The sequence below is a fragment of the Melopsittacus undulatus genome, chromosome Z, assembly GCF_012275295.1.
Source record: "Melopsittacus undulatus isolate bMelUnd1 chromosome Z, bMelUnd1.mat.Z, whole genome shotgun sequence".
Lineage (NCBI taxonomy): Eukaryota > Metazoa > Chordata > Aves > Psittaciformes > Psittaculidae > Melopsittacus > Melopsittacus undulatus.
Genome location: NC_047557.1, coordinates 39,415,890 through 39,430,470, shown reverse-complemented (window position 1 = coordinate 39,430,470; position 14,581 = coordinate 39,415,890). Strand labels below are relative to the sequence as shown.

General features: G+C 40.7%; 1 protein-coding gene across 1 annotated transcript in view; it reads right to left on the bottom strand.

The window, feature by feature from the left end:
- Window positions 1-9,911: 9,911 nt before the first annotated feature.
- The window catches only part of APBA1 (amyloid beta precursor protein binding family A member 1), a 91,121-nt gene continuing 86,451 nt past the window's right edge, over window positions 9,912-14,581 (bottom strand). Inside the window, exons 10-12 of the mRNA XM_034072916.1 lie at window positions 13,029-13,148; window positions 12,269-12,409; window positions 9,912-10,849 (exon numbers count right to left, since the gene is read on the bottom strand). Of these exons, the coding sequence (XP_033928807.1) occupies window positions 10,778-10,849; window positions 12,269-12,409; window positions 13,029-13,148 (333 nt within the window). The 3' untranslated portion in view covers window positions 9,912-10,777. The remainder of the gene's footprint in view (window positions 10,850-12,268; window positions 12,410-13,028; window positions 13,149-14,581) is intronic.

Sequence of the window (14,581 nt, the reverse complement as noted above, 5' to 3'; positions counted from 1 at the left end):
TGTTGCCTGAAGATAGGTTGTTAAGCTCTGTTCTATGTGTGTGCTGTTAATGTGGAATACACTTAAGTATTTCCATAAACTGAGATGAGCCACAGAAATTTTATTTGCAAGGCTAGTTGTAGCCTTCTGGATCTCAACAGGATGGCTAGATGTTCCTGCTGCTTTTAAAAGCTTTAAAATAAGTTTTAATTAAGTTTGTTCTGAAGTTGAAACTGTGCAGTATCACACAACTAGCTAAAGATGATCACCTGAATAAAATAAAATGCTTTTCCTTGTACTGGAATTGATGTTTCATATTGCCTGTCTAGTAGAGGAAGCACATTAGGGGTATTGTGTTTGCTGAAGTGCTGGCATATTGGTACATTTTGCTCTCAGAAGTAAGAGCATAGTAAGTAAAAATTGAGGGGTTTTATCTTGGAGAAGAAAGAAAATATCATGTAAAGGGTGGGTGTCAGGATGATGGACCTAGGTTTTTTTCAGTGATATCCTGTGGTAGGACAAGGGGCAATAGGTGTAAACTGGAGCATAGCAGGTTCCATGTTAACATCAGGAAGAACTTCTTTACTGTAAGAGTGACAGAGCACTGGAACAGGTTGCCCAGGGAGGTTGTGGAGTCTCCTACGTTGGAGATATTCAAGGCCCGCCTGGACAAGTTCCTGTGTGATGTACTCTAGGTTACCCTGCTCTTGCAGGGGGGTTGGACTAGATGATCTTTTGAGGTCCCTTCCAACCCTTGGGATTCTGTGATTCTGTGATCAAAAGAACACACTGCTTCCTTATGCTATGATTTATCTCAGCTCTGTTGCATATTTTTCATCACATCTAAAATTCCACCTCTTCTTGTTAACATGCATCATCTTAAGTGGGAATTCTTCCAGACCTCTATTAGCTTCCTTTTCCCAGTTAATCATTGCCCTTCCGACACTAGGCTGTGGAAGAGGAATATTATGCACACCCATCTTCTCAAATTGTACTTCCAGTACCTCTTGACAGCTCTTATGCTGCTGTCACGCTCTACATATAAACTCCATGCCATCCTACTGGGAGAAAAGCCTGCACAGGTCCCGGGGACCCAGGTCAGGACGCAGCGTAAGCTTTGGAAGACTTGATTAGAATTCAGTTAATTGCTCATTGTCCCAGTGGAACAGGTTTTACTGTGGGCTAAAGTTATCAGCCTTTGGATGGTACTTCAAAAGGCAGGTACATGTTTCCAATAACAGGAAAGAAAAAAAATCATTTAAATAAATTATCTGCCTGCTTACCATAGCTCTTAATTTCTAATTGGTCAGGTAATTACTCCAGGACTAGCACCACGATTATTTATAAAGCCTATCAATCATATTATTACTCAAGTAAGCTCTTTCCTTAGTGATCTGCACAAAACATGACCTGCTTTTTTGCGAGTCATACTTTACAACTCTCTTTTCACAGTAAGAGAAGCAATATGGCAGCAGCAGCTGTTCTACCAGATGAAAAAATACGAAAAAAAACCCCCAACATATTCAGTCATCAACTTTTCTGAATAATACCTTTCTGTTATCACAGGCTTCTCTGGAAAACCTGTTCTCTGCCTCATGGCACTGTTTCAGGCAGCTGATGGCCAGATCTATGCCTAGGGTGCACTATGTGTAACCAATCTGACTTCAATGGGGCCAAGTGCAGGTTCCTGCACCTGAGTCCCAGCAACCTGCGGTATCAATACTGGTTGGGGATGAACAGATTAAAAGTACCCCTGAGGAGAAGGACTTAGAGATACAGACTGAACATGAGCTGGCCTCACTGTGCGCTCACAGCCCAGAAAACCAACCGTATCCTGGGCTGCATCAAAAGCAGCATGACTGCAGGTTGAAGGAGGTGATCCTGCCCCTCTACTCTGCTCTGGTGAGACTGCACTTGGAGTACTGCACCCAGCTCTGTGGTCCTCAATATAGAAAATATATGGACTTGTTAGAAAGGATCCATAGAAGGGCCACAAAAATGATCTAGAGGGATGGAGCACCTCTCTTATAAGGAAGGCTGAGAGAGTTGGGGTTGTTCAGCCTGGAGAAGAGAAGACTTCAGGGAGACCTTATTGCAGACTTTCAGTTCTTAAAGGGGCCTGTAAGAAAGATGGGGAGAGACTTTTGCAGTAGAGCCTGCTGCAATAGGATGAGGGGTGACAGTTTTAAACTAAAAGACGTGAGATTCAGGCTGGATGTGAGGAAAAAGTTCTTTACAATGAGGGTGGTATAACACTGGCACAGGTTGCTCTGAGTGGTGGTGGATGCCCCATCCCTGGAGACATGCAAGACCAGGCTGGATGTGGCTCTGGGCAATCTGATCTAGTGGAAGATGTTCCTGCTCACTGCAGGGGGGTTGGACTATTTAACCTTTGAAGGTCCATTCCAACACAAACTCTTCTATGATTGTATAAAGTACACACTGAGGCACCTCATGTCAGGCTAGGGGCCTATCTGTTCTCAATGTACCTCCTGTAACACACCTGCAAATTCTGTAGCTGGATCAGTGTGCAAATAGTACTGGAAATCCCTATTTCTTGGAGACTGGCCTGAACACCAAGCAAGCTAGTTTCTGAGCCAGGCTGTGCTCTATTCTGCACCAGAAACTTGACAGTGTTGCTGGCTATGGACTACCCAGGCAGATCCTTCCTAACTGCGAGGATATATCATTAAAGACTTGTGTTTTGTCCACCAGGGCCCAGCCCTTTCAACCACTACACCTAATACCACACCCTGACTGCCACAGATTTACACACAACCCCACACCCCTCTGAATGCGGCACACCAATCCAGAAGGAGTTACTTTCTAGATTGATAGTAAATGTACTGCAAAACAATGCTCTCACAGACTGAGTAGTTTTCCAAGCTACAAGTTTCTCTACAATATTACAACAATCACACGGCAAGTCAAAAAAAAAAAAAGACACCCATATACACAAACAATGTAGTAAGTCATTAATTGTCTTCAGGCACAGAGGTACAGTACCATAGCCAGTTCCTTTTTCTTAGTCATAATTAGAATGACAAGAGTTGTCATAAAGTACACTGAGCACACGATGCTATTCCAACAAGTTTAAAATATGCAACGTGTTTAGGAGATACAAGGGGTGTAGTGGCTAACTTAAATCACCACAGCTCCAGTGACATTGCAGCCCTTAGCAACAGAAGAATTATTTTCATTTCCTAAAGTACTTCTTATCTGTCTAGGAAAAGAGATTCATGCAAATCTCTTTTATCAGTACCAGTCTCCCACCAGCCACTTTTATTTACATATATATATATAATATATTTTTTTTATATATATATACCAGCTTTATGAGCTATCATATATTGAGATGTGTCCTTCTCATGCATTTTCCCAATTGCAAATGTGGTCTCATTTCCCATTCAGTCAGCCTTCAGAACTAATGAAAAAGTCTCAATCAACACCACTCTTCCAAACCTCCACCGCTCCTCCTGCAGCTCTCACCCTGCAGCCACCAGTTAGAGCAGTGGGAATTTATTAGTGGGTGGGACACTGCCCTCTTAGTCCCAGACCACATCATCTTAAACCAGGGGAGCACACTACTCAGTGCTGTCATACTCTCACTCTTTGCAGTGCTGCCACAGTACCTCTCCTGAACTTACTTGGTCTTGCCTGAAGATGCCTTTCTGGAGAAGGAACAGCATACACATCTTCTCAGTGGGGAAATTCGAAGAAGTCATGGAAGATATGTATAGGATGAAACAGGGAAGAAAGGCAGCATACATGCAGTCTGCAACACGGTGAAGATGATAGGGAGATGCATCAGTGGACAAGTGGATGCTTATCATAAGGAGACGCATGAAAGACGGACTTGGAGTGGAAAAAAATTGTACCTGAGTTTCATTCTTACATCCCTCCTCTGTTCCCCCTACACACACATGCAGGCATCAGAAGTGACAGGGTGGTATAGGGAAGGCACAAGCCCATTAGCCGGTTGCTTCGGATTCAGAGGCACATTCTTCTGCCATCTGTCCTGGGTTCAGCAGTAGCAGTCATTTTTTCTTCTTGGTAGCTGGTGCAGCGCTGTGTTTTTGACTTTCGGGCTGAGAACGTTGTGGTGTTCCTCAGTGGCCCGACTCTTAGGTATGTGGGCATCTACATGGTGTACCCTCACCACCAGCTTCTGCACCCGGGCAGCGATATCTTGCAACAGTGCAGCAGCCCAGATGGGTTTACCTCTGCGTTGCCAGTTGCTCTGCTTCCGTTGTTGTAACCACCCCCACAGGGCATTTGCCACCATCCATGAGTCAGTATAAAGTACTGGGCACCTTTCTCGCTCAGCAATGTCCAGGGCCAGCTGGATGGCTTTCACCTCGGCAAACTGACTCCTTAATTTGCTCACTAGTAAAATCACCCAGTGGCAGAAAATTCTGCTGTGAAAGCACAGGAATTAGCATAAAACATATATATGTTACCTGGCTGAGCTGGAATACAAACAGTTAAAATGGACACTAGCTTTCAAGGGAAGGGAGGCTTTCAGGAGAGCAGTCACACCCAAGTGGTCAGTGGCAGAGAAAATAAGGGTATCCAAAACCAGTGTACTGAAGTAGGGAAAAAACTGTCCTTCTACGGACTGTTACAGAAACAGAAGTAGTTTGCATTAACATTTACAGCAACAGTCAAGCTCTTTATACACAAACCACAGCTCCCTTCCCATATGTGCTGCAGTTACTTGTTTTGCACTCTCTGAGAAGCATTTCCCAGTTAGCATGCTGTAAAAATTTTTCAGTTTCCTAAGAGCTGCTGCTGCCTCCACTCAGAAAATTAGCATGTGGATTCATGGATAATGTCCTTTTATACATAATTTTATTTGCTAAATATACATACACCTTATTCTTATACATCAAGTGCATCAATATCTAATAGTCCCCCTAATGAATTATTACATAAAACTCACAACCCCCAGTCATATTTCATTGAAATCAATGTTCAGTGGCTGTCACTTTGCTGAAAAGCCATGAAAATCTGCCAGGATGCACATCCACAACCTGGGCATTTTATGTGCCACCTTATTTGGCCTTATTTTCCTGGCTCTGCAGTTTGATAAACTGTGCAGGTATGAGGTATGATTATACACCAGTCAGTGGAAGCAGCTGTCAAAAAAGCAGTACTGAAGAACCTTGCAAATTATCAGTACTATGGTTTAAATTAAAAACTCCAGTCATAAAAAGCAGACTTCCAGATGTTAAGCAGGCTTTCAGTAAAAACTGGTGCTTAGAGTTCTAAAACTATCTTTTATAAATGAAGGTTGTTAATTTGCAAACTGTAATTAAAATTTAAACTGTCTGAAAGAGATGCTCTTTTGGCTCAGTGACCTTCTCACTTAATAGGAGGACATTAGTCTTGCCTTACTGACAGAACCAAAACTCCAAAGCATATGTGTTTTGCACTAGGAAGTGTTGATTTGTAATCATTCCAGTAAGAAATGCACTCAGACTTGGAAGTTTTTATTAGAGGTAATGCTCTAAAGAAAGAGGATAGTATAGCTGATTTTCTATCCCTTCAGATGCTGAGAAGCCCAAATTATGCAGCATCAAACAGGTGTGTCAAGGCACAAAATGTTCTGTAGACCACATCCATGCAAGGGTTACCCCATTTTTGTCATTTGAGCTATTACAGGATTTTCTTAGAGAAGAACAGCTTCTTAGAAAAGAACAGCTTAGAAAAGAACTGTGCTGAAACGATGTTCACATGGGAACCCACCGCTGCACTTCTAGACAAAGGCAAGGACACATAAGTGGTGTCACCTACCACCAATACCAAGCAGGGCTGCCTGCTCCACTCTTACAACTATCTAGCTGGATTTATGCTGTGTCTGAGGGATATCCCTGAAACCCATGCTGAGCAAGCAGCACAGTGCAGCACCGCACAGGCCTGGGCTTACGCTGATTAACTGACAGGTACAATGTTCTGCAGGCCAGGATTGCTACCATCATTATGCTCCTACACTGAACATTAATTTAAATCACTATACCAGCCCTGCTATCAGATGCTGCCTGTCTCAGCTGCATAACCACCACCACCCCTTCAGCCTGCAATGAGCTACAGGCTCTTGGGACTCAAATGAGTTCTGCTTATCCTCCCAGCGTGGATCCCAACCATTAAAACCCTGGAGGTGAGGGCAACAAAAACATCCCCTGTGAAGGCAGATAATCTGTGAGATTTATATCTGTACTGCTAAAGGAGAAATCAGGCTTGGGTTTATCCACTGAAATGGTGATAAGTTTGTAATATAGAAACTGGAATATAAAGTTTTGACAATGGTAATAAACAGGAGGATGGAAAGTGGCATGCAGGGGAACACAGAAAGCAAGCTGAGTCTGCCTGCTGCACCATTTACCAGAGACTTCACGATTTCTCCAATCTAGTGTTTCAGTAAATAAGGTGAAATACTTCATGCTCCCATGCTGGCAATATTTGTATTTTATGTTATGCACAGTCAGTGGCTGAAGGCCCACATTTAATTTTCTTCTCAATTAGCTGTGTCTGTGTCTGGTTTAATTTCTGTAACTTCAAAGTGCTCCTAACAACCTGTGCAGCACAGAAAATCCTATGAAGCCTCACCTGAAAAATTCTACTTTATTGGCTTTTGCTGCTTGACTTTCAAGTACCATGATGGTTTTCATAATCAGCCTCCCATTATACAAATAATTTTTAACCTTAGCCCAGGCAGTTCCAGGATTCATCCTAAGGAGAGACATATTACAGTTCTACTTTTTATTTATTCAGATGGTATTAGGTCTTTCTTTAAGTATAAACCATGCTGATGACCTTTGAAGAAAAACAGGAGATTGAGAACTGAAAGTCAGTGTAAAGAATTTCTAGCAGGGCCTCATTCATGAAAAAAAAATCAAACCAAAAACCCAAACAACCAAAAACCAAAACCAAACCCCGCATATTTAAAATTATTCAGACAATGAAATATTATTTCTGTCACATAAAAGGCATCTCAAAATACTGTACTTTTGGGAGATGCAAACATGGTGACAGGTCACATGGTAAAAACTGGGATGCAAGCTTAAATAAGCAGTCAGCTTAATTTAGGAGCACTACTGTCATTTATTGCCTGAAAATAATGCTGTTTTAAAAATAAAGTTAATAGTGTTGATTCACATCTGCAGAAACACCTAGTACTGCTCCAGACTATGTGGTGAAAGGGATGTTCAAACACCTTGCAAGCACTCATGCATTGTGCACTGGAAAGCCAACCCCAAGAGCAGTATGAGCAAACTCTCAGCCTTGTCTGAGGTATTTTTTGTATTTTATTGTTGCAAATCTTACAGACATTAGCGCTCAGTTAAATAAAGGAATGTACCACAGTAAATACATCACAACAAAATAGCTGGCCAGAAACTCCCCACCCTGCCCACCCAAAACAAAAAGCTCATTCCTCTCCCCCATACCCTCCCCTCTCTCAAATTAAACCACTGCAGCTTCATTACAGAGGTCAAAGACCTGTGGCAAAGAACATCAGAGGAATTACATTCAGTAGATGTGCAGTATCAACATTCCAGGCTCACATAGATTTATATATATATTTATATTTATATAGAGAGATCATTAAATGTTTACAAAGAACAATATTGTTACAAATACAATACTATGCTTCTCCCAGTGCTTTACAATAATTTCTATTCACCCTCTTTTACGGAACAATAGTACTCCATTGCCTAGGTACTGCGCTAAATATGTGCAAGAGATCTCAACCACACTGCAGTCTTCAGAAATACACTTCATTTAGAAAACAAGCAAAGCGAGCAAGCCTGAAAGTCCCAACTGAGTTTCAAATTCAAACAAGACCGAAAACAAATGCGTGAAACTTGCTGATAAAAAATATAAGGGATGTTTCATCCTTAATGTAAACACTGAAGAGTTAATTAGAGTGTATGAAGTGGCAAGGATGAAAAAGAATTCAGGTCTGTCCCTGAAGAAAGAATGTAAACCAGCAGTTTGCGCCAGTAAATCTGTCAAAAGTTCACATGTTATCTAAGAAACTCCTGCAACAGTCTGGAGAACTATCAGCTTTCCCTTTCAAGCTCCTTTCCTTGAAACTCTTTCCCTTTACAAAGTAAAATGGGATTGTTCACAAGACTGTTATCGGAAGTGTGCATGCACCAAGGACCTCCCTGTTTAGAAATCTTATGCACACACTGTAATTGGAAAAACTGAGATTTTTTTTTGCTAGACTCTGATCCTGCAAGCATTCACTTGCTTAATGTTAAGCACCAATTTGTCATGGACTGTGGAAGCACTCAAGTGTCAGCAACTTCACAGAATCTTGGCAGTAAAATTTTCAAAGAAACAGTTGCTTAATCTCTAAATACATTTGCATATTCAGATCTTCCTAATTTTCCAGTGAAGTGAGTTAAAGACCCCACCACATGAGCTGGACAGAACCACACAGAACAGGTAAAGCAGAGGGTGTAAACATAGCAGGAACCAGAAGCATAATAACTGTGTCTTCAAGAGTTCACTAAGTTTCCTCAGGCAACTCATGGGAAGGCTGCACTGTATATAATCTTCTAAATTGTACATGGTTATATATCATATTTACATATATTACTATATATGTGGAAAGTTTGGGAAAAATATTCAAATGATCATAAACCAGATGTCTACAGTTACAATATACTCAGAAATCAAACACTATCTAGTTGCATCAGTCAGGTAGCAGAGGTAAGTACTAACCTGGAATACTAACACCGCTCTCTTGTGCAATCTGCTATTCTGGAGATTTGGATTAAACCATATAACAAGAACTGCAAGTAAAATCAAGTCATCATACATTAATCTCAACACTAAAACATGTTCACTTGCTACAATAGCTTATGCACCACTTAATTATTTTTTTAAATATTACTGCCCACTGAAATACAAAGTATTCTCTGCCTCTGATCAGCACCTGGATATCCATGATTTCTGAAAACCAAAAATAGACCTTTGGCAAGAGTGCTCAATGTCCCTTAGCAGTGTTTGCACCATGTGTGCAGATTCATGTAAAAGCACACTCATCCACTTCAATTAATCTCCATAGTAATGTCCAGGTACTGTTGCTGGACTGCAAATAATACTTAACATTGTACAGTCCACCCCACAATAACTGAGAAAAAAGTTACCATTATCCGAACTCACATTTGCAAAGCAAAAGTAGTCTGTGGCTGTGTGTGGCCTGCTCTTATTTTCATCTCACTGAACCTTTCTAATATAGTCACAATATAAGCAAACTGTTTCTTTAAAAGAAATCAACACATTAGCCTGGACTAAATGCATGGTTAGATTCCAGCATAAATACCAGTATATAGTCTGGCTAAAAAGTAACTAAGAAGAATGAAGAATTCTTCTCTCATTAGGAAGACAATCCACTGCTTATTCCCTCCTACCCTTGAAAAACAACCAAACCCCTTTTCCTCTTTTTGTCTCTAGCATGCAAATTAGAGGCCAATTAAATCCTAATCCTAGAGTTAATACATCCCTACAATTTATCATCTTCATACAAGTGCATATAGTATACACATATCTCCTTTAAGTGCTATACATATGGAAAAAAAATCACAAGTTGAGTTATATAACAAAATAAATAAGTTTATCCCCACTTCATCCACTGCCACTGTTCTCTATTTAGTGAACTAAAGAGAAAGTCAATAAAATTAGACAGGTCTTTGGACAAAAATATATGTTAAAACTGGCTCAGAGAGCAAAATTACTTAGAATAGTCTGCAGATCTCTTATATTCAAACTTCATAAATAGCAAGCACAAGTTTAAAAAGGTTTATATACACCGGCACACATGGTTGTGTGCACCAAATTCGGAATGAAGAGCCTAGAAAAAGTGTAGCTCTTCACGAAATCCCCTCATTATTTCTCTTGTAGATATTTAAAGATCCTCCCCCCCCCCCCTTTAACCTCTAAAATAGGCAAGGGACTATAGGACATGCTGCATATAAAAACAAAGTAGAAGAAAACAAGTTAGAAACCTGGGGGCAGAGAGGAGGAGGCAGCTGTAAAAAATGCCTCTCAAATGACTCAGTGTAAGTAAACACAAGTGTAACATGTTTCAACAACTCTGGAAGTACCTTTTAGAGTCCTACTATCATGAAGAACTGAAAACAGAGAGGAATTTAAAGGTATATATTTAGATAGTCCATTTTACAACAGCAGCATCTATTGAGTCCTCATAATCAGGTAATTGTTTCTGAGGGTGAAACTATCTTTTTGGTGCTTTTCCTACAGACATAAACCTTTAACATTGAGCTCAGTGCCTGTGTGAAAATAGGGCAAGAAAAGCAAAATCACACACAGGACATCCAAGAAAACACTTTTCACCCTATACTTTTATCTGTTTGGTAAAGACATTTCATTAAGCAACGTTTAATTTACTCAGTTTGTAAAATTATAGCCACAAAAATATTGTATAGCCACAAAATATTATGTAGCATGAACAATCTTTGTGAATCCTGCTGTAAGTAATGCTGCTGTTATTTTCCTGTTTTGCATGTGGAACTGAAGTTTCACTTATAAAAAGATGCAACCAAAATAGTCCAATAGATGCATTTCGCCCCTTCCCAAAATACAGGTGAACGGTACGAAAAAGAAGAAAAAGGGAGGGAGGAGAGAGAGACAGTGTATTTGTGTCTGTGAAGGAGAGAGAGAGAGATTGAGAGATGTCTCTGTAGACACAGAAATGCAGCACTAGAGACAAGCACTAACGAGGAAAAACATCCTCCATGCACATTGTGACGGTGAGGTGTAGGCTTTAGATGTAAACTGGTTGCTCCTGCGCAGTCAACAGTCTGTACATGGCAGCTGGCATAGTCTTCATATGAATCTAGAGGAAACACAGCAAGTTAATCCAAGTTCCCAACATCAACAAGAGCATTGATGAGGGAGCTAGCTAAGGACAGAAAGAAAAGAGTAAAATATAGGAGTTTTTGTACCCTTGTTAAAGTATTGCAGGTGGCAATTTAATGAAACAGTATGTTTAGTATCAATCATAGAATCATAGAACAGTTAGGGCTGGAAAGGATCTTAAGATCATCCAGTTCCAACACCCCTGCCATGGGCAGGGACCCCTCACACTAGACCATGTCACTCAAGCCTCTGTCCAGCCTGGCCTTGAACACTGCCAGGGATGGAGCATTCACTGCTTCTTTGTGAACACTTCATATTTTCAGATTAGTGAACTTGTAAAACATGTGAGAACTATGGGTAAATAATAAAAGAACTAATACAGGCACAGTCACAGAGTTATGGAACAGTTGAAAGGACCTTTGAAGATCATGTAGTCAAAGCCCTGCTGCTTAAGCCAGGGACTTTTTCCACTACACCAAGTTGCTCAAAGCCCCATTCAACCTGGCCTTGAACACTTCCAGGGATAGGGCATTCACAGCTTCTCTGAGCAATCTCTTCCAGTGTCTAACCTCCCTTATGTCCAACCTAAATCTAACCTCTTTCAGTTTAAAACCATTGTCCTGTCACAACAGGTCCTGGTAAAATGTCTCTCCCTGTCTTTCCTGTAGGCCCCCTTTAGGTACTGGAATGTTGCTATAAGGTCTCCCTGGAGCCTTCTCCAGGCTGAACAACCTCAGCTTTCTCAACCTTCCTTGGTAGGACAGGTGCTCCATCCCTCTGACCATTTTTGTGGCCCTCCTCTGGACCTGCTCTAACAAGTCTCGTTCTGGAGACCCCAGAGCTGGATGCAGTACTCCAAGTGGGATCTATGATGAGAGGGGAGTACACAGGGAGGACCACCTCCTGTGACCTGCTGGTCATGCTTCTTTTGATGTGGCCCAGGACATGATAGAATTTCTGGGCTGCAAGTGCACATGGCTAGGTGTACAAGTTTTTATCCACCAGTAGTCTCAGTCCTCCTCTGCAGGGCTGTTCTCAATCACTTCACCCCCCTGCAGTGATACTGAGGGTTCCCCATACCCATGTGCAGAACCTTGCACTTGGCCTTGCTGAACTTCATGAAGTTCACATGGGTCCACTCCTCAAGCCTGCCAAGGGCCCTCTAACAGTATCTCTTTTCTCAAGCTTATGAACTGCACCATCAAGCTTGGTGTCACCCACAAACTTGCTGCAGGTGCACTCAATTCCACTGTTTAAGTCACTGACGAAGATGTTAAAAAGTATTGGCCCCAGAATGGTCCCTTAAGGGGTACTGCTTCTTACTGGTTTCCATTGTTTGTTGCTGGTAACAGTGATGAACTATGTTATATTGCCTAGACACATTGCCTGCTCTTACCTCACCAACAGCATTTGAGAGAATATGAACGATTTTCTCATGGGGTGTTGCTACAACACTCTGTCCATTGATTTCAATGATCCGATGGCCAACACGCACACCTCCTCGCTCTGCTATACCTCCTCTCATAAGGCTACATATCTGGAAAGGAACGAATACATTTATCAGCATCTGGATAAAGAACAGAGACTTTAGATTACCCATTTTCACCTGTAAACTGCAAATCAGCATTTAAACACAGAGGCTTGCCACAAATTCTAAAATGTAATCAATCACTGATTCCAAGTAAAATTTGCTAGTGACAAAAGACTAATTCTCTTCCAAAAGCAGAACAGTCAGAAATGGCTATGTTGTACATCACATGCTATGGTTTGGAAATATAAGAATATATGAAGGACAACAGTTAAACAACGTTCAGGATACAAAGGTCTTAGAACAAAAGAGAAGCAAGGACAGTCTTTCTCTTCTGAGATAACAAAATGGCTTGGTTAGAGACATGAATGACATAGACTGAAAGCAGTCTCTGCTCCACATTTTTGTTTCTCTAAGCTAAAAAAATTGATCTGTTCCTCTGGCTGGCTTCAAAGTTGTGAAGTAAGTAACTTAGCTTTTATATCTTAGATTAACATATATGCAAAGTCCTGCTTACCGTAAGGGAGAAAACAGCAGCTTCCCTCTTCCCACACTAGAACTTACCCACAAATGGGTAAGAATTTTTATGTATATTTAAGTTTAACCAGACAGTGTGGAACCTACTTACAATCCCATTCTGCACACTGAAGCCCAACTGGTATCTGAGGTCTGGTCTTCTGATCAAGACTGTGGTTACTGGAGGACACCTAACTATATTCAGTTTAACCCGGGCCTGGTTTTTCAAACCCTGTGAAAAGAAATCACCTTGAAAAACACTTGCAAAGATCAAATGAAACATTTAACATAAGCACTGGGGCAGGGCAAAGCATTAAAACTTTGACATAGGAACAGCCCTGAACATTTGTATGCATTCTAACTGATTCTGATCACTAATGCCAGGCACAAGCATCAGAATACTAAGTGAAATGCATGATAAACTATCAAATTGTTCTTGCAAAGAAGCTGATGCAGTTCTTTTAAGAAAACTAGTTTCCTGTCACCAGTGTCTTCATTTGATAACACAAATCATGTATGAAAAGAATACTGAACAGCTCTAATGAAGCTCACCAAAACAAAACAATGACTGTGTCTGGGAAATGAAACTGTAAATAAGTAGCATAGACAGCTACAAATAAATGGCTTCTCTAATGGGATATAATAAATTCCATCAAGCATATAGTAAGTCCTGATCATATCATGCTTGTATAAGCAGTAGTCCTTATTTCTGTGCCTTCTCCCTTCTAAATGAGCTGTATCACATTCACCATCAAGTCCTTTCTATGAGAAGAAAATTGAAAGAGGAAAATTTATTTTTACTGTCATGGTGGTAAAACACTAGAACTAATTACCCAGAGAGGTTGTGGGGTAGCCATCCTTGGAATTATTTAAACCCTAGTGGGTATACCCCTAAATCAACCTTCTCGACTTTGAACCAAAGTGTTGGTCTATAGCAGCTTCAGTGGTGACTGCTAGCCTCAGAGACTGTGATTGTATGTCTCCATGAAAATTCAAATTAAAAATGCAGATAAATTTACAACTTTAAGTATTCAGAGCTCTTGGAAATTGTTAAGATATTTTTCTGAAATGTTTAATTCAAAGAAAAGATTAGCCTTAAATTGATGCATAAATAAAATCCACATCAAGAAAGAAATGCTTTATAAAGAATACAGCAACTTCCACATTACTTAATACAACACCCACAAATTCCATTACCTACTTCTGAATTCCTTTTATTCCTTTTATAGGTACAATTGAAATCTAAGTCCCACTGCAATGGTGTCTGACACTCACTTCAAAAGTTTAATTCTGAAAAATAGTTCCTATTGTAGTTAAGGTTGTCTCTACATCCAGTTTGCTGCAGCTGATTCTGTTGATCTAAACTCCAGATTCAGCAGTGATGTGAATAACTAGACTGGTACCATACCAGGGTGAACTGCCTTAGAGTCCGTTTTTCTGATCAGTGCCTTAAACTGGATACAATTATCACATGGGAAACAGCTGCCTTCACTTCCACAGCTTCTTGAGCTCAGCTTGGCTCATTATTGAAAGTGGCTCCAAGAGAATGGTTGTGTGACCACAAAATGCCAAAGTACATGGCTGTGGGAACTGTCTCTTCTCCACTCTCCAGAGAGAGAAGGTCTGAAATCTGTTACTTCATCACTATGGACTTCTCCACTCTGG